This window comes from Solanum tuberosum, unplaced genomic scaffold (assembly GCF_000226075.1).
Source record: "Solanum tuberosum cultivar DM 1-3 516 R44 unplaced genomic scaffold, SolTub_3.0 scf00423, whole genome shotgun sequence".
NCBI lineage: Eukaryota > Viridiplantae > Streptophyta > Magnoliopsida > Solanales > Solanaceae > Solanum > Solanum tuberosum.
The window spans coordinates 249,835-271,155 of NW_006239348.1; the positions used below are offsets into that span (position 1 = coordinate 249,835).

General features: G+C 32.5%; 2 protein-coding genes across 2 annotated transcripts; both read right to left on the bottom strand.

Moving 5' to 3' along the window:
- Positions 1–5,336: 5,336 nt before the first annotated feature.
- Positions 5,337–6,464, bottom strand: LOC102587673 (probable carboxylesterase 17). Its single transcript, XM_006363090.2, has one exon. It carries the CDS (start codon positions 6,411–6,413, stop codon positions 5,418–5,420), a length of 996 nt encoding a protein of 331 aa, XP_006363152.1. The 5' UTR covers positions 6,414–6,464; the 3' UTR covers positions 5,337–5,417.
- Positions 6,465–9,813: 3,349 nt separating this feature from the next.
- Positions 9,814–18,224, bottom strand: LOC102606166 (T-complex protein 1 subunit zeta 1-like). The gene is made up of 15 exons (XM_006363064.2): positions 17,998–18,224; positions 17,847–17,910; positions 16,978–17,113; positions 15,900–16,051; positions 15,753–15,800; positions 15,254–15,346; positions 13,437–13,543; positions 13,237–13,351; positions 13,067–13,153; positions 11,677–11,881; positions 11,452–11,546; positions 10,896–10,964; positions 10,677–10,784; positions 10,474–10,592; positions 9,814–10,243 (listed from the first exon to the last, which is right to left on the bottom strand). Exons 1-15 carry the CDS (start codon positions 18,129–18,131, stop codon positions 10,168–10,170), a joined length of 1,608 nt encoding a protein of 535 aa, XP_006363126.1. The 5' UTR covers positions 18,132–18,224; the 3' UTR covers positions 9,814–10,167.
- Between the last annotated feature and the right edge of the window lie 3,097 nt (positions 18,225–21,321).

The window sequence follows — 21,321 nt, forward strand, 5'->3', positions numbered from 1 at the left end:
AGTAGGAGATTTGAATCGAGAAGTAATTTTGATTATTTTTTATAATAATATTTTATGTTTTTAATATGGATATTGCAAGTTATTTATTTTAGAAAATTAGATCTCAATCGAAAATTAATTATCATATTTTTTTGTTGAAAAAATAGGTTTTACTAGCGAATGGTTGTTGGAGCCTTAGTCGACACTAAAAATCACTCATAACCTTTAGTGGCAATATTTTGGGATTTTGTGGCGACTTTGTCGCCACTAAAAGTCAAGTTCTTTTGTAGTGAATCTTAGTTGGCAATGCTTAGGTGGAGGGATTAGTCCCATGTGGCTTGCCACGTCACTAAAAAATTGGGGTGTCAACTCTTGAGGGTATTTGTGGTCTCCTGGGATAACTTTTGATCCCAAAATGTAATGAAGGGTATAAGTGGTCTATTTCGCATAGTTCAGGAGCAATTTTGACCCTTTTCCGTTTTATATTTAATTTAATGCTTTATTTCCTTGTTTAACTCCACTTGAATGAGTTAAACCAACATCACTGTTCCAACTAAACATGTATGAGATCCAATAACTAATGCCGGTAAACATTCTTGCAGGTCTGCATGGGAAAATCTCAAGCAAGTCTGAAGCTCGACATTCACTGCCTCGAGAATTTGGAACAAAACACTTCATTAAAGTCTCATTCTTCATGATGTAGCTCCTTAACAGAAGACTTCCTGCTGATGATGCAATTAAGAAGTTCGGATTCATGGGCCTGTAAATTGCCAGTGTTGCAAAGTATCTAAGCCTAAATCCATCATCAAGATGAGAGCACTTTTGAATTTGAAGATAGATGAGGACAGAATGACCAACTTCAAAGCTAGAACTAGCAAGAATTGTTTTTAATATATAATTTATTAGTTTTTGTGTAATGAACTGCGGGTAAATGCTCCACTAGGATTTGGGATATAATAGGTAACCACAAAATATCTTATTCCCAGATAAAATAGGTAAATGGCAAATATATATTTTTATACATCACTTTTCACATCGATGAAGGTTGTTGTTAAAAACAAATAATTTGTTCTTAAAATTTATGCAATACATATTATTCTAAATACAAAAAATCAAACTCTCAATAAAAAATAATCTCATCATAACTAATCCTAACATAACTACCTCATCATAACTAATCCCAACATAACGTATTTCATCATAACTAATCTCAACATAGTGTCAAGGTAAATTTCAACATCAATGTACAGTGATAAATGATAACGTATTTCATCATAACTAATCTCAACTTAGTGTCAAGGTAAATTTCAACATCAATGTACAGTGATAAATGATACTTTTTGTTAATGTCAAGTGCCACAAATTTAAATTTTCATAAATTGGACATGGTAAAACTAAAAATTAAGCTAGAAACTTAATTTATTCGGAGAAAATTAAAATTTCATACTAATAACGTATTATAAAATAAAATGGAGAAAAACTTTTTGGATCAATCCCTTTCTTATTGATAACAACAAAGTTGTAGTCATTCCCTGAACAAACCTGCACGCAACCAGAATAAAGGTTGATATAAGTATTTCATTACATTAACACACATGGCAAATACTCCTAACTAAAGTGCAGACCTTGTTTTTAAGATCAATGATCTTTTGCACTCTCTCATCAACTGAGCGTCTTTCGGCAGCAGCCATTGCCTCTCTCTGCTCCGCATTCGACTAGAAAAACCCTGCATCTGAGAAAGACAAGTGTGTTAACTATGTGAACTCAATAAGTCCTAGTAAGTACATGTAATATGAAGCTGTGATGAACAATAATCACCTCATCTCATATTCCAATGATACATTACAAGTCATAATGTAACAGTTCTCAGCTCGTTTTTTCATGTCTGAATGTCTTGAACCATAACGAGCACAAGTCCCCCAACCTGAAAGCAGAGCAAGAAAACATGAGTACTGCAACATGTTGAGTCTGTACTCACAGATGGGTCTGTGGTTGACACATTTCTAAAGGAATGTGTCCTAGGTTGATAGTTTAATAGGCTGACCAATTGGAATAACACCAATTTGGTTTTTTTCCCAACTTAGCTTCCTGCATAGCTTGTTGGTTTCTTTGTTATTTTCCTCCCTTTCCCCTTTATTTTTGAGTTGCAGATATTCTAGAATTAAAGATAGTTATTTCAAGCATTCACAATTTAAATTAAACAAATGGTTAAAAAGAATGAATTGAACTTCACATCTTTTGGCTTTTCATGAATCATCAAAATCCCCAATATATTTGTCTTTTGAACATGAATGGCCTGTGCTGTTACGGGTATGATAGAGCTGTAGTAGGCCAAATATTATGTAAACATCTTGATGACAACACTAAGATTTTCTAGGATATCGTAAGAAACAGGACGCAACATCCCCAACCAAACATCCCAATTGCTTCACATTTTTCAAGAATTGTCACGCAAGAAAATTATGTTATTAGTTAAGACAAGAATAATAGGTTTTTTCCCTACAAGAGTGTTTTTAAGACAAGATTAGTGGGGCTGAGACTAGGAAAGTAAAGAGAAGTTAAAAGATTTCTTTAGAAGTAGAGTAAGTTTTACTGTGAAAACGACAATGTTAAGTGTCTGTGAATCAAGAGGTGACCTTGGACACTTCGTCAATGGCGGGGATGAGATCGGAACGTCATCTCTAATAAAATTTTTCGCTTCGCCATATTAAGCAAATATTTACAATTTTAAATTATTAGAAAAACCCTAAAGATTTGCATTCAATGGCGACAATATTCCTCATTTGTTGGGGTGAAGAAGTGAGAGGTAAATGCGCGGCAATTTATAGAATGCTTTATCCATACACGAATATTTATGAAAATACGCGATAATTTATAGAATGTTTTATCCATACGCGAATATTTATGGAAGTACGCGGTATTTTATAAAATGCTTTACCCATACGCAAATATTTATGAAAATACGCGATAATTTATAGAATGTTTTATCCATACGCAAATATTTATAGAAATACGCGGTAATTTTGTAGAATATTTTATCCATACGCAAATATTTATGGAAATATGCGGTAATTTATAGAATACTTTACCCATACGCAAATATTTATGGAAATACGTGATAATTTATAGAACGTTTTATCCATACGCGATATCAAGTGCTATAAATTCAAACTTTAATAAATTAAACATGATAAAAACTTAGAATAAAATTTAATATATCCAAAGAAAATTAGAGTCTAACAAATTTATTATAATATAAAATGGAGTACTAAACTTAAAACATCAAAAGATGCTTAGTTGAGAGAATCAAGAAGATTACACAGAGCATGAGTTTTCTCGTCCACTTCTCATCTCATTCTTACCGCATTCTAGGGGTTAGTTATAACTCAAAATATACCGATTTAGCCATGTGATATGAAATTATAAAATGAAATTAAAGTTTTATTTATACATACAATTTGTACTTTTTATATGGTATGTTTTCACATAAACATAAAAACTCCATAATTAGTTGTAAAATTATTAAAACTGTCTCAATTATTGATATAGTGTTATTAAATAAGCAAAAGTTTATAAAATCACATAATACACTATCACAAAGCTATTCTTAAAAATACAACATTTATCACTCAAACTTTATGGAGGACCTTTTACCCCCCTGCACTATTTAATAGTGTATTTTAAAAGTATATATATGTCCTCACGTGGACACATTACTATTTATAATGATGTAATATTTATGATGTCCACGTGGGTACACATGTACCTTTAAAATACACTATTAAATAGTGCAGAGGGTAAAAGATCCTTTTCAAAGTTTGGTATTGTTACAACAATTTCGGTCAAAGTTCGGATATATTTCAGACTTTTTTCCCTATAAATTCTAAATTTTATTTACATATAAAATAAATGACTAGTAGATATAAATGTGTTTTTCTTTTTTACAAAATATAAATTTGTAAGTCAATTTTTGTATTTGAGAAATCTCAAATCACGATGTAGGAAAAATTGTATGAAATAGCAAACTATCAATTCAAATTAAATACTATAGCCATAGTTTATTTTATTTGTAATTCGCAGCAAACATCCCCTTTTTTTGCCATCTAGTTTGGTATATAATTAGCCATTTTCGATATACAATTACCCATTCGATATACAAATGTATAAATGTGTTTGTGTTTGTATAAAGCGAGAGAAAAGTGTATATACAAGTACAAATACATATATTTTCGTCCTATGCACTTATAATTATACAAATTACAATGTATAAATGAATTTATACAAAACTAAACAATTTGTATAAAACTGGATGTATCTAGCAAATTATACAAATTAAAAGCTCCATAACAAAACATAAAATTTGATATGGAACACAATTATGCAAACTATAGTTATAACATACAAATATGATCTTTATGTTTGATATATGTGAAAGTTGCTCTATAAAATTTTCAAATCATAATTTTTGGGAGAATTTAAAATTTCTCATGAGATGAAATCAATGTGACTAGGACCATATTATTCTTGGATGCAAACGATAAAGTTGTTCATTTCTTTGGACATTGAGGATGCCCCATCGACACCCATTTTACGACACATAGCTCTTTCTTTTTTATGCTCTCTCAAATTTAGATGGTTAATGTGTTTCGCTTATCCTTGTTGTCATAAAAGAATTCATAGTTTTAACTTTTTCAGATCAACTAAAAAAGGTAAAACGTAATTATGTGTCTTGATAATATAACTTTTTCTCAATCATAATTTAAGTCAGATAACAAAATTGAATTTGAATAAATATTGTAATTAATCCCTTTTATCTCTAATTACTTGTCCATTTATAAATTGACACAACTATTAAGAAAATAATGATTGACATAGTGAGTTTACCATTTTACCCCTATTAATTATAAAGTGAATGAATTAAAAATTTAAGATTTTCAAGAAATTCTACCTTTTTTAAAATTAATTAATTGAGGGTATAATATGTAGAATTCAAATGTTCTTTCTTGATTTGTCAAAATAGACAAAGTAAATTAGGGAATGGAGTACTAAATAGAGAGTCACACCAAGTATATCTTTATTATGCATAATAATCTAATTTCTTTCTAAAAAGTATCCTATTTTACTATTACAATGAGTTGAAATTACTGGAAAATATTATATTTTAATAAATTGTTTTATTTTTTATCATAGATCATAACTCATACTGAGCCACTACCTCATCATGTTCTTTCCACGATTAAGAAAGTAACAATTACTGAGTTAATCAAGTTATAGAAACATCAAACACCAAAAAAGAGTTACGTTGAAGCATAGATAAAAAAAGAAGAAGATATGTCACTCTATTATTCCAAGCCACGGTAGCATTAATTTGCACACTAAATATAGTAAAAATAATCAGATCATTCTAGATATCCAATCAATACTTACTACTACTTAACTTATTGATTATAGATAAAAGCCTTGAGATGAGACATCATATCTTGAGTTCTTGGTTGAGAGAGTGGTGAATTATGTAGAATATGAAATGCATGTCCTACACCTTTATAAACATGTTTTTCCACTTTAATTCCAGCATCTCCCAGTACACCACACATTTCCAAATTTCTATCTTTGAGTATGTCCATCTCCGATATACACATCAACACAGATGGAAATTTCATACTACTCAATCTCGGCTTACACCAGGGATGATCACGATTCGAGCCCACTGGCAACGCGATTCGCCAATAAGTATCCGAAGCAGATAAATTCAAAGCAGAGTATGGAGGTTGAACTGAATATTTCTCTGATTGAGTTCGCGATTCACCTCCGAAAAATGGTTGGATTAAAATAACCCCTTTGAGACATAAAGGCTTCATATTATTAAGCCTAATGGCTACGTGAAAAGCAATATTAGCACCAGCACTGTCACCACTAATGAACATGATTGAAAAATTGCATTTACTAGACCACCAATTTTGTTCCTTGGAATTTACCATAGCTTGATTTTTTAGCCATGTTATAGCGTGGAATCCATCGTCGTAAGCAGCAGGAAGACGATTTTCGGGTGCTAATCGATAGTTAACAGACATAATTACAACTCCAATTTTCGAAGCAAGAGTTGATAAGAAATCATGGTAACATTTCCATGCAGCGGAGCCTACTGAAAAACCGCCCCCATGAAAATAAATGAGTAAAGGGAGTTTCTTTGAAGGATTATTATTGGTAGGGAGGTAAATTCGTGACCATAAATTAGTGGGATTGTGAAAAATGACATCTTTGGATGTAACATGAGGGAGGGAATTAGGTGGGACATTTGGGACAATAGGTGGTCTTTCAATGTGGCCATTGTTGTAAATTTTTATAAGACCTTCAATTTCTTCTACTACAACAATTCCATGGTCTTTTCTTAGGTTGAGATTTTGTCTAGGATCGTATGAAATTGCAGTAACCATTTTTTTATTTTTTTTTGGTTTTTGAGAGGATGATGGTATATTTTTGTAGTGAGTAATTTGGTTTCTTTGTTGGTTTTTTGAGAGGATTTTGGTGTCCTTTTATAGAGAGGTTTGATACCCCCAAAGGCTTAACTACGTAAAAAGTGAATAAGAAAAGTGATAGATCCTTTGGCACAATATAGAATTTTTTTTGGTCAATTAGAGTGTTTTACCTTCCAGTAGGATTTCTCAATGCAAATCCAGATTAATCAATTCCTAAAATGAATATTGAACACTGAAGAGAAAAAAAACACTATCTTATTGAACACCATTAAAGTGCAATAACATGTACTATATCCATCTCATATTAGATGGACACTTTCTATTTCACACGGTGATTACAAAATTATTAATAGATTGATCAATTTTACTATTTTGCCCTTAGTTCATATTAATTAGTTTCTTGAAATTTTTTTTACAAGATCTTCAAAACTTGCTTAAACTTCCGAAGATCATATTAATTATAGGGCAAAAATTTAATTAATTCTATCCTAATTTAGTAAATGACCAAGTAATATAAGCAATTCTTTTTTTAAATAAGACGTGCATCTAATATGGTATGGAGGGAGTAATAACTATTTAGAACAAACATATTTGATAAACACAAAAATAAGTAAACATGAGTTTTGCTATGACAAATTAAATTGCATAAATGTATATATATTATCATAATATTTTCTTTGGTCGGAGCTATGGAATAAATACTATGGATGAATTACCGTGCGCCAAAAGAATGTCGTCATGAAGTAATATATTCTCCGGTTTTGTAAAAGAGGTGTACGTATCTAAATTCTAAAGGCTTAATTAAAGTTATTCCTAGAACTTGGACTAATTTCTATTTAACAGATAAAAAAAAAATAGAATGAAATAATCACACATTCTGTTATGATCATAACTTAATTTTCTAGACGAAATAAACATATATAGTATTTATTAAAAAGATCACGTGAGTAGATTTCAATGCTTCATAACATAATTTTCTAGACGAAATAAACATATATAGTATTTATTAAAAAGATCACGTGAGTAGATTTCAATGCAGACATCCTAAATATATAATTTGAAAATTACATATTTGGCTCCGACCCGATAATCTTTTAAAAAATCATACAAGCAGTCAAGCATGTCACGCAAATAGGTAAAACTGGATTTTTTCAAAAGAGCATTTTGACTTATACCTTTCGAACTAGAAATATTATATGATTAATCGTTTATAGTATTTCATTGTTCTGTGTTTTTTTTTTTTAGATTGGGAACTAGTTTTTCTTCACTTAATATTTTTTTTATTATTATTATGAAAATTACATATCGTTTATAATATTTCATTCTTATGTCTATTCCATAAAACAAAAATAACTGATGAGAACAAAAATGTTTTCTAATCCAAATTGAAGTTAAATTAAAGAAAAGATGAATAAAAATTTAAAAAAAAACTTTGGAAAAAGCCAAGAGGTCGAGAACCTTCGATTAAACACCCCCAGGCCACCCAAAGAGAAAAAGGAAAGAAAACGAAAACAAAAGCCTATCTATTTCACGGAGTGTCTTTTTTCAAAATTCCCCACTTGCATTTGGACTTGATCTTAACCATAAGGTAACGTTAATCCGTAAAGAAATGAATCTTTGGTCTAACTCAATTCAAAACTAGTTCATGATGAAAGGATTGCATAAGCCAAAAGTTCATCCATCATTTTTAATTTGTACCGTTAAACATGAAGTACAAAATAGTAAGCCTGACAAGTTAGAAGGAATGGGAAAAAGAACAATCAAGTTTTATGCACATATGATGCATAATTCACGATTAGCTTGATTTGATTTACGATGACAAATAACTTTTCATAACAAATTTGATAAGATAGAAACAAGATTCTAATATGATATATCCAACTAATTAAATTGCACTGAGAGTATAAACTGGAAGCGCATATAAAAAGCGTGACAACTGCAAAGACGACTAAAAGATGAAAAGCTAAGGATGACAAAAAGAAACCTTATTTATCCTTAGAGATACAAGCATGCAACTATGCAATAGGGACAAGTGATGAGTTAGTCAAAAAGGAATAAGTTGCAAATATTTTAATATATATATATATCATAACGATAGGTACGTACTTGAGGGTCGATTGTAGAATCTTAAAGTTTTGTGACCTTTATACTTGCTAAGAGTTCCTTACTGGAAAGGTTTTTACAACTATTTGATATTTGAATCTCACTAACCCAACTAATTCAGATTTGTGGCTCATAAGATCCATTTATAGGAAAATCACTCCTTAACAAGAATTATTTGAAATTTTCTATCAGATTTAAAAAGATAGAATAAGAAGTGAAAAGATCACATTTGATAGTTGGATTGTACTTTTTTGATGCATGGCATAACCGCACACGGCACATCCTTTAAGTCTTTGTGATTCCAGCAGCAGCCAGCACACATTACATGTTTATTAGAATAAAATCTTCTGCTTGGGACCTACTCAATTTTTTTAAAGGTTATTGGTATAAGCCAATCTTTCATATTTAGTGAGTGCCAATTCAGTAACACGCTAGGAAAAGTAGAGTCTCCAACACATGCACCAAAAAAAAATAAAAAAAAATGAACTTGATCTCTTCTCATTTATCTATGTTACTGTAGATAAGGGGTCAGCTTTGTCAAATGTGAATTGGGTGGTTCACAAAATTATTCTGCCATGTGCGAATATACATACATAATAATATAGTGGAACTTATCCCATTCAAATATAGATATATGTGTATTGAGTGGGCTAACAATCCTACAATGTCAACGTTGACCATCCGTTTTCAAATCTCCTATACCTTTCGATAAGATTATATTTTTGCTAAAGACAAAAGAGTTGACCTATCCCATCCCTTTCTTGTTGTGGGAGGGGTAGGGGAACAAATGCTAAAGCTACTCCTAGTTTTAAGAGTCTAAGTGGGGCCTGTTTGGAGACCTCCAGAATTATTTTCTTTTGTTGCCGACTTGCAATTAAACATTAAAATGACAAACCAAACCTACATAATAGTGAACAAACTTATATATTGCTATCCATGAAGTGTGCATCAATAATTCTAATCACCAAACAAGATGTCAATGTCACTAGAAGACGACAAAAGTAAATTCAATCCCACTGAGAATGTCTATTCCATGAATTTATGATCAAAGGCTTGGTCACGCACTAACATTTGAGACTAATTAGCCTTGGAAAATTAGTCTAGATTCTTACCTGATATTATAACCTAATCATGGTAACTGGTCTAATTGATGGCCTGAATTGCAACTTCCAAACTCCTGACCTTTAACATGGAAGGAATGAACCTCAAAAGAACACAACAAATACAGAGGACTCATACAATCACTAATTTGAGATTTGAAAAAGAGTTGATTGATTGAAACATATTTTAGATATGATTTAGAGGAGAAATACAAGTATAATAATGGTTCTAATTGTGGAATAGAAAACATGCTAAAATAGGCAACTGATGAACAAAACCCTCCACCACCATGAAAATGAAATTCACAATCTTTCATTCGTTTGACCAGTCAGTGGAGATATAGTCCTATATGCAAACCCAAGCAAAAAATAACGCTCACTTCTCAGACAACCACCCATTCGACCTCCCCATCTTCTTTCTAATTTCATTCTTTCACCAAGAAACACCATGAAAAAAGGAAATGGGAAATCACTGTCCTACGGATATTTAGATGTGCATGAAAGGAAAGCTAAGTTGGTTTCCGCATATTACGTCCTGCACGAATTACTTCGTCAACAAGTAGCAGCTGAGATGCTATGACAGGGCTGCAAAGGAAAAATAGATTATTGATCAGGTGCAATACAACAGAAACTCACCTTTTGTAAGGTTGGCAAATTTAAATGGGAAAAGGAAAAAGAAAACCAAAAGCAAATAACAACAAATATCAAGCTCCCATGCTCACAGAAAGAAGATTTCACAAAGAGTATAGACATTGAAACATGAATCACCACATGCTCATACAGCAGAACATTACAAGTAATAAGTAATCACATACCCAGAATTCACAATCTGACGCTTAACAGCATAATTGTCAAATATCCCCTCCATTTGGGGATCTATAGGTTCACCAGTGTGCTGATTTAGTCCAACAATGTTTCCCTTGTCATGCTCTCCCTGCAAAAGATGAGATGTCAAGATGATAGTTGAATTAATTATTGTTGCATTCATGAACATAGAGCAAGAGACTAATTCAAATACCGTCAGTGCTATAATCACATCTTGAGTATCAAGGCCAGAGTTCTCAGCAAGTGTTTTTGGTATCACAAGGAGGGCATTAGCAAAAGCTTCCACACCAAGTTGGGCACGCTTAACAGATAATTCGCCATAGGCCAAAGTAAGTCAGAAGATATACACAAATCTACAACACCTGAATATATCTTGCAGAGGTATTTAGACAGCAATAAACTGTGCACATACCCCTTTAACAGTTTTCTTCACTTCGTTGATCAGGTATTGTCTAGCTGCAACTTCAAAGGCCCCAGCACCCTTAAAGTGATCACACAAGAACATACCTCAGTAACAGGAGATGCATCACTCCATTCTCATGATATGAAGAGAATACACTACTTAGAGCAAGTGAATGCTCAAACGTCATAACCAAATACAGGCACATGGATGAGAATTCATACACAAAGTAACATCTAATAATCAGAGATAGAGCTCTGATATCAAGTCTGATAATGCCTTCCTTTTCATACTGTTGTAAAAAATAAAAACCCAGGACAACAGATGACAGTTCCATTTTTTCAAGTAAAGCCTTAGTCAAGATGAAATCAACATCAATACCTAGGGAGCCAGCATGTTTGTAAATGCATGCAAAGCATCATAATTCCATGCACATAAATTTTGGTCCAAAGATAGATAGACAGTCAAATACACAAACAAAGAAAAAGTCATCAAGTGAGAGCACTTCTACATGGAAATCACACAAAATTCATTTTCTAGAGTTCCAGGTATCAATGGACTAACATACCAGTATAACTGCTTCATCTTCAATCGTATTTTTGACTGCTCTCAGTCCATCACGAACAGCATCTTTAATTTGTGCTATTGTATGGTCATTTGGCCCTGGATAGCAAACAACAGTGTTTAACAAGACCAGTTCCTCATAAAGCGACATTACATCACCACAGCAAAACAATAGAGTTCACATGTGAAAACATAAAACGAAAACGAAAACCAAAATAAGTCAAAACACCTTTTATAAGAATAGTGCAGGAATGAGGATTTTTGACATTTTCTACAAATGTGTACTTCTCTTCACCAAGAACATGCTCATACACCAGACCGGCCCAGCCAAGGCACTCAGGAGTAAGGTCATCAACAGAGTTAACTGCGTCACCGCCACATGCCAAAACCAAGCGTTCCATATTTCTTCTTTTCGCTCTTCGAAGAGCAATTATCTAGAACATAAAATGGGAATGATACACCATACATTGGAAGGTGAAAATAAGATTCTTCAAGGTCACCGATCATTCAAATGAAACATTTATGTCACAAAATCTAAACTTTAGCATCTCAAATACTAATATGAATGACAATGCATTAACGTTTATTAAAGATAATAAAAGGAGAATTGCATTAAAAGAAAATAGGGAAGAAATGCTAAAAGGATACAATTATATTTAGGGCTGTCAACTTGGGACAAAGAAAGTAATGAACTTATAAAGGGATGTTCAAAGTTTATAAGCTTTACTTCGAATTTAATGGACTGTTTTCTATGAAATTCGCTGTATTTCATAGAGCACCATCTTTTGTAAATATTTTAAATGGTGTTTGCATTTTCTACTGAGAATTTTTCATGATCATTCTCTAGTCGTTGACATTGTAAGTCATATATAGGAGTATGGTCAGTTTCTCATTGTTACGGGTAGTTTAGAACCATATCAGTCTCACAGGATCATAAAATTATATACTTTTTTGCATTTTATTAAGATTTGTTATTGTTTTATATAACAAATCAAACATTCGAATAAGTGTAACTTTAAGATGAAGCTCAAGAAAAGTTACCAAGCCGTTCGGTATTCCATTCTGATATCGAAGAAAAACCGAGATTATTGGGACAGTTTTGAAAAGTTTAAATTTAATTATGCGCACTAGAATAACCAAAAAATTGATAAATGTATAATTATTTTAAAATACCCAACCGAGACATGCCATTGACACCCCTAATTGTATTCAGGCATACAGTAGCCGACCTTGGTCTACTTAGGACAAAGAAACTTCAGATAAACTGTCAACTATGAGAATGCAATACCCTAATATTTCTATTGACAACAATCCTTGCATATAAGTGGGATGGCAAAGGCATCCACGCATATGTTCACCTGGAACCTTCAGTAAATCCCCATCATAGCTGCTCGCTTTTTAAGTTAGAAATTCATGATAGGCTAGTATCTTCAATGAATTTTTTAATGACCAAGAACAATTACCCAGAAGTTCCAACATGGCAACAGAAGGAACCAGTATGTTTCTAGGTAGAGAAAACATGCAAAACCAAGTTGAAGAAGCCACATGCCTTCAACAACTAAATGACTCAGCTTGATAATTTATTAAAAACTGAATAAACTAGAATGAAGATAACTTACTCCTTCCCGAGCGAGAAGGTCAAGGGATGTTGGATCAATCCCTTTCTGATTGATAACAACAAAGTTATTTTCATTCCCTGAACAAACCTGCATGCAACCAATAAAGGCTGAAATAAATATGTCATTACATTAACACACACATGGCAAATACTCCTAACTAAAGTGCAGACCTTGTTTTTAAGATCAATGATCTTTTGCACTCTCTCATCAACTGAGCGCCTTTCGGCAGCAACCATTGCCTCCCTCTGATCAGCATTCGAGTAGAAAAACCCTGCATTTACTTCACTGAGAAAGAGAAGTGTGTCAACTATGTGAACTCAATAAGTCCAAGTAATACATGTAATATGAAGCTGTGATGAACAACAATCACCTCTTCTCATATTCCAATGATACATTACAAGTCATAATGTAACAATTCTCAGCTCGTCTTTTCATGTCTGGATGTCTTGAACCATGGTCGAGCACAAGACCCTCAACCTGAAAGCAGCAAGAAAACATGAGTACTGCATCATGTTGAATCTGTATTCTGTACTCGCAAAGTTCAATTTTCAGTTTTCATCGTCCAGAACGGATGGGTCCGTGGTTGACGCATCTCTAAAGGAACGTGTCCTAGGTTGGGCTTTAATAGGCTGACCAATTGGAAGAACACCAATTTGATTTTTTTTCCAACTTCCCTCATAGCTTGATTGTTTCTCCGTTATTTTCCTTCCATTTCCCTTTATTTTTGTGTTGCAGATATTCTAGAATTAAAGATAATTGTTTCAAGCATTCAAAATTAAAATTAAACAAATGGTTAGTAAGCAAAGAACGAATTGAACTTTGTATCTTTTGGCTTTTCATGAATCATCAAAATCCCCAATATTTGTCTTTTGAAATTTGAACATGAATGACATGTGCAGTTATGGGCATGATAGAGCTGTAGTAGCTCCACCAAACAGGTAGGATTTGTTTTGAGAAAGGAAAGAAATATCCATGGTCATCTAGACAAGTTTTCTTGAAGTTAGAGAAATGGACGAAGGTGAAGGAAACGATATAGAATATATTGCAAGAGAATAATAAAAAAAATATTCATGAACCAAACACAACCTTTATTTTGTTTCCTGCAATTGCATCCTAGATATACAAACTAAGAGACATATCATGCAGCAACAACCAACGAGGACAAGTACATCTACATAGAGCCAATTCGGGGAATGAATGCCTTATATATGTGCCATACACATGCATATAGCAGTTCTTCCACCAATGTTTACCCATATGCTAAAAGAGTTTTCATGACCCATAATCACCCAATATTGTTATAATATTCACTGTTAGACTTTTAGCAAGGCATCTTTCACTTCCCAGACGATCCTCAAAAATGAAGGGAGAATTTATTTAGCACCCTTACCTTTTACTTTTAGTATATTCTGTGAATAATCATAATGTCCTAAGCATATTAAATCTAAAGGAATCAATATTTAATTCAAAAGTTTCCTGTAAGCAGTACATGTAATTATTTAGAAATTTGAAAGATAAAATTCAGCCCACTTTCATCATAAAATTTTAAGTTAGTTTATGAGAAATTGTGAACAGTTCATCTTTGCTCTTTTACAATCTAACTAGAAATGTATAACTTGTCCAATCCTAGGAGTTGAAGACGAATCAAAATCTGATATCTGCTATAATACTTAGTTATGTTATCAATACTTGACAATGTTGCCAATTATAGGAATTCATATTATCATATGGTGCATTCTGCTCATAACAAGAACAATAAACAGAGAAGAAGTTTAACGAACAGTAGACAAGAACTATGAAACGTGTTGCAAGTAGAGTTGGCATTTCAGTTGGAATTTATCATTATATGTATAACGATGACAATTAAACATGTGTTCAGATTATGGGTCAAAGTGTCAAATGATATTCCTGGTTGACTAGCAAAAATTCTGAGAAAATGAGAGGAAAGGATCAAAGCAGCTACTGGACGACGTATCAATGTTCAATTATAGAGGGAGAAAGAAAATTTACAGTGTAGGCATTTCTTGAAGTCACATGCCTACTCAAGAAAATCATACGATTTAAATTCATTTATTATAATTTTATCAGTATCATACTCTTTAATCTAATGTCAAACAATGTAACACATGAATCACTCTGTGGAAATGGCAACAAACATTCAGAAGTTATAAGTAGCATTTTACATACCAAACGAGTGTCAACATCAAACTTATGGCGCATGTGCATTATTTCAACCATGAAAAGATCAATAGCTTCTTCGGGCTTGCGGATGCAGAGCACCTGTCACACAAGTTGCAGGAATTCTAATAAATCATCAGGAGACGGGAGAAAACCCCCCGGAAGAATATAACAACAAAAGAACGCTAACTTCGTAAAAATGGAGAGACAGATAACAAGTAAAGCCAAGCCAGTGTACCACGAATCAGTAAACAAAAGCAAATTCACAACTAGTTGTCTATTCCCGTTGTTCTGTTCTTTTCTTTTTTACAACAAACTGGTCTAGATAGAGTAATAAGAGCAAACTGCCTCTGTCAGAACAATAATTCACTTTCTAAAATGATATTATCAGTCTCACTTGATCCTTCCCTTCAAGAACATGTCCAAATGGAACAAACCAGGATAAATAAGGACCAAATAGTCTTAAATATAAATCTTTAAATGCCTAGAAGCAAGGAGTAGCACTCACAGCATTCGCAACAATGTCTGTCAGTTGATCAGCCAGCGATTCATACAACTGCACGAGACAATAAATTGGTATAAGGTCTAACAATACAGAAAGGGCATTTAAGCAGAAGGATTATAATATACATCACATTCAAAGTGCAGAAGAAACCTTTGTTCTCAATGTTGTTCTTGCTACCATCTTCAATATCTCTTTATCTGGCTCATCACCCATCACTACAGGAGTCTTAAATTTTTCAAGAAATTGTAGTGTTGCTCTTTTTGCAATTTCAAAACCATCAACTAACACACGAGGATGCATCCCTGCAAAAAAGTTCCAAGCACTCACAACCTAAATTAACTAAAGGATACAATTGAGGAGGAGGCGCAACAGTCATCTTTGGCAGGGGCAGGTGTCAAATGGGTGAGTTGGGCTAGATTCCGGCAGGTCAAAATGACCTGAGCTAATAAATGGACGGTTTATTGACCTGTCCAAAAGATACTTGGGCTGAAATGGGTTAAAAACAGGTCAGCACCCAACTCGACCAAATTCGGGCAGGTCAAATGAACTGAGTTAAAAAATGGACATTTATTGACCTGTTCAAAAGCTACTTGGGCTGAAATGAAATGGGCTAAAAAACGGGTCAAAACCCAACTCGACCAATTTTTATTAAGTTCTAATAACTTCGTGTTTCTTTAATAATTTTTTAGCACCTAACAAAGTTATTATTTTTCTTTATTATGGTTATATATAACATATCAAAGAAAAAAATGTCTTTAAGAAAATATTTGACAAGATTTCTCATAGATCAATTTGAACTATATATCAACCCAAATAGGCCGAGCTAATAAATGGGCAGGTCCAGACCAAACTTGGGGGGTTGGGAGGATTATGATTTCATGGGCTAATTTTGTCACATCTAGGCGCAACCAATAAATGAACTGAATATGAAACTTTACAGATCAACCAAATATCAACATTTCCCAGAACATGAGTATGAACAGACAAGCAAAATGTAATCATGAAACAGTTAGCTGCAACTCGAACTTTTCACTACACATCTACACCATTAATTTTCTGAATCTTTCTGGATTTTCCATTTAGGATTGGATTTCATATTACACCAGGTAGTTCAACTGACATTTTATAACCGGATGAATGCTCAGCTTTTCGTAATAATATCTCTTTTATATCACCAATGCCAAAAGAAAATGCAACAAGTTACTGGGAAAGAAAATATATGGCAAACCTTCATCGATGCAACGCTCAGATTGTTTCATGAGCTCCCCAATGAAAAGCACTGTAGATGTTGTTCCATCACCACTTGTATCATCTTGAGCAACAGCAGTCCTAGCAATCATTACTGCAGTTGGGTTTTGTATTTGCTGCAATTTTTTATGCAAAAATTACCAATACATAGTGCTAATCGTTTTAGTAGTTTACAATTAACATCATCAAATTAATATTCTTCAGTTAGCTACATAAAATGAACAGCAAAGGAAGATTGTCCACATAATCAAGACCAGATTCCATACTAAAAAGCTGTAACGTAATACATGGCCCAGTTTCAACTTCCATTAGTACTTTAACAGATGAACCACAAAGAAAGATGTACTATGCAAACGGGACAATCTTAAAAATGTGCTACCATCAAATGAAAAGATGATATGCATTAGCATTTCTGATCTTCAGTGTGAACAGCTAGTCCCCGAAAATGCCCAGTACTTTTGCATTGTGGACAAGTAAGATTATTATCTGGTTTATCCTCCATCGTTACCACAAACTGAATATCTTACTAATGTGCCAGTCCTAACCCACCTTGCTCTTCCAATCCCATTTCGAGAGTCGGCGTAGCTCTTTTGGACTTTTTTTTGTAACAGGTAATGTTAGCTCTTTTGGACTTATATATGCAGCACAAATTCACACATCAATTTCTTAATTTTTTCTGGATTAATTTAACATATATATAGAGTACTTCACAAAGAACTATCAATCACAATCTTTATAGTTGTATACAACATTGACTGCAAATGTGTAAATCATACAGCAAAATATCTAAAAACAAATACTCCACCAATATAGCCGAAAAAAGATGAGAGTATAACAAGGAGAACTCACCATCTCTTTCAGCAATGTATTTCCATCCTTAGTAAGTTTAATGTCACCGGCACCACCAACAAGCCTAGCAATTACAAGTATACAAATCTCCATAAAATGACCTAGAAAAACATAGATGCAAAACCTCACGAAAAAAAAAGGTGCAACTCACATTTTAATGGTACCCTTAGGACCGAGATTGGTCTTGAGAACATCCTGCAAACCCTTGGCGGCATTAATGTTCATGTGAAGCGCCGCCGATTTGTTGAGTACCTCGGCATTTGGATTCAAAATCTTAACAGACATCTTCACTTACTGCAATGGAGTTTCGGAGGCTAAGCAGATCGTAGTAAGAATAAGAGAGAAGAGTACTGAGGGCTGGGTTTTGAGGCCTTTCTGGAAGGGTTTTGTTTTGTTCTTTCAAACTGAACCGGTCCGGTTTAAACCGCCCCAATCCGGTTTACACATACAAAATCCACGTTAAAGTCTTTTTTTTTGTTAACAATAATTCTTTTAAATACTTTGAATTTCAAGTATACTTTTTTTAAAATACAAAAGTTTTTATGAAAATATATTTTTAAATAAAAAGAAACAAATCTTTATTTAACCTTATTCCACGATCCTAACCCTTAACCCTAAACTCAAACCTCAAACATTAAATCCTAAACTCTTAACACCCTTAACTAGGGATGGCAATGGGGCGAGGCGGATGTGAGGTGGGGCAGGTTTAAGGCTATGCGGGACGGGCGGGTTTAATGTTGTGCGGAGGGGTGTAATGCAGGGCGGGTTGAAGTGATTTTTTTAAAACTGATGTGGAGCGGCGTGCGGGTATATGTGATTTTATGTGGGTTTAAAGTTAATTTTAATTTTTTACCTGTTATAAGAGTGATAGAGCATTATTCATTAAGATAATTTCTTTAAAACTACTAAAATATTCAAGATAGTAAATGAAAATGGTTCAATAAAAAATAATTCAATTTTTTACATGTTTCTCAATTGACCTCTAAAAAATAAATTTTGAAGTCACTATCCAATTAAATTGATACAACTTAATGAAAAAGTGAATTTATTTTTAAAAATTTTATTTTTAGTAATATCAAACTTAACTAGAAAAATAAAATATTAAAAAATTATGCGGGGCGGGTTGATAATGAAAAAAAAATGTTATGCATGACGGGGAGGATTAAAAATTTTGTGGGTTAAGCTCAACCCGCCCCGCACCGCCCCATTGTCATCCCTACCCTTGACTCTGTTCTACAAACCCTAACTCCGAACCCTAAAATCCAAACCTCAAAACTTAACCGTAAACTTTATTTCACAAGAGTCTCCCTTATTTACACTTTTTCTATATATCTTGTAAACGAGATGAATCATCTCTTCCCAGTTGTATAGTATATTTAGGTTTCTCGTTTCAGCATTGGAGATGAGTTGGTCGTTCCTGGTAGGATAGCCAATTTATGAACCACCATGGGATCGAAGGCAAGGTTTATCTCTCCTCTTTGTATTTTGCTTATTTTATTTATAATATGACACGAGAGTGTTGCTCAGCCCCTAACCTCCTCAAGGATCGTTCAATTTTTTTTTTAAAAAAACTTATCCCTAAACTCAAACCTCAAACACCAAACACTAAAGTTCAAACCCTAAAATCTTAACCCTTGATCCCATTCCACAAATTCCTCACCATTAACTCTAAATTCAAAACCTCAAAACTCAACCTTAAAACTTATTCTACAACCCTAATCTTTAATCCTAAAATCGAATCTCAAACACTAAAACCCAAATTCTTAACCATTAAACTTTAACCCTAAATCTTAAACTTCAAAACTCAATTCTAAATCTATTACATAACCCTAACCCTAAACTCAAACTTCACCCCAAATTTCAAACCCTAAACTTCAAACTCTTATCAATCCTTAACCTTATTTCATAAACTCTAACCCTTAATCCTAAATCTCAAAACTCAACTCTAAACCTCATTCCACAACCCTAACCCTTTTTAAATTCCAAACCTTAAAACTCAACTCCAAATCCTATTCTACAAACCCTAACCCTTAACCCTAAACTCAAACCTCAAATCCTAATTAACTCCTAAAATTCAAACCCTAAACTCTTAACATTATTCCATGAATTCTAACAGTTAACCCTAAATCCCAAACTTCAAAACTCCACCCTAAATTCTATTCCACAATCCTATCCTTTAACCACATACTCAAGTTTATAATTCTGAATTCTAAATTTTGAACTAATTTAAACCCTAATCCTTAACTCGTAATCTCAGACCTCAAAACTCAACCCTAAACCTGTTGTATAACTATAGTACTAGATAGTGTACTTTTGTTCCTTTTTTTATTATATAGAATTGGATCTTACTTAACGTCTTTAATTTTCAGTTATCTATTTGTCCTTCTTTTAGATATTGAACATTCTATTGACTTATAATAAAACTAGTCTTATATCACTTTTTTATTTTAATTCCATGTTCAATAATATGGACATTCAAAAGATGAACTTCTAAGTTTAATTTATTTTCTCTCTATAATTATCGCCTCAATTGATGTATATAATTTTTTCTACACCTTCATTTATATAATTATATACTAAGTATGTTATTATTGTATTCATTTTATTAAAGCAATTCAAATCATGTGCAATATTCGACAATAAATATATTAACTAAGTGATATTTAATTAATATATTTTTGTATTTGCATTAACTTCATATTTCACTAATTTGAACACAAATCTATATTATATATTAAATATATAAGAATGAAACAATGAACGCTATGATTTAGATGGATAAGATCAAAATGACTGAATAAATAAAATGAGTCAATTTTATTTAAAATTTATTTGGGTTGGAATATATCAAATCAAAATAGATGAAATAATAAATCATAATCCAACTCACCTATAGAGAAGTTGATTTTATCTTTTTGGTGATGTTGAATAACTGGTGATGAAGCATTCTCTTTTTTTATTTGAAGATGCCAAGACAGTCTATAGGATTGTTATTATTTAATTATTTTGATATATTCTATATTTTTTTTCCTTCTTTTTTTTTCTTAAAAAGGGAAACGATTTAATTCATAACTTTTAAAAAATTAATTGAGGATATCTATCCGTACCAAATAAATATCCCTCCAACCCTACACTCTATTTTACTCTCCAAATATAAAATTATCTATTTTTTCAGACAACCAACTCCAACCCAATTCTCTATTTTACTCTCTAAAAAAAGATTTTTTTTTCTCCCCTCAATATTATATTATTATTTCTATTTCATTCTTATTTTCTTATTTCATAATATAAATCATTTATTTCTTTTTCCCAATAATTACTTTATATAATTCTCATGTGATACAAAATTTTATTTTTTCAAATTTTCTATTTAATATAAAATTTTATTTTATTCTAATTTTTTAAATACCATAAATTGCAAGAAATATTATATAATATATAAATTAATGGACAAATTCAAATAAAAGTGAAATAC

What these genes read in the sequence shown, in the direction of transcription:
- LOC102587673 (XM_006363090.2), bottom strand. Translation starts at nt 6,413, where the DNA reads ATGGTTACTGCAATTTCATACGATCCTAGACAAAATCTCAACCTAAGA.
- LOC102606166 (XM_006363064.2), bottom strand. Translation starts at nt 18,131, where the DNA reads ATGTCTGTTAAGATTTTGAATCCAAATGCCGAGGTACTCAACAAATCG. An exon ending in TGAGCGTTGCATCGATGAAG is followed by an intron (nt 16,052 to 16,977) that starts GTTTGCCATATA and finishes ACTTTTTTGCAG; the next exon opens with GGATGCATCCTCGTGTGTTA. An exon ending in CAGACATTGTTGCGAATGCT is followed by an intron (nt 15,347 to 15,752) that starts GTGAGTGCTACT and finishes CTTGTGTGACAG; the next exon opens with GTGCTCTGCATCCGCAAGCC.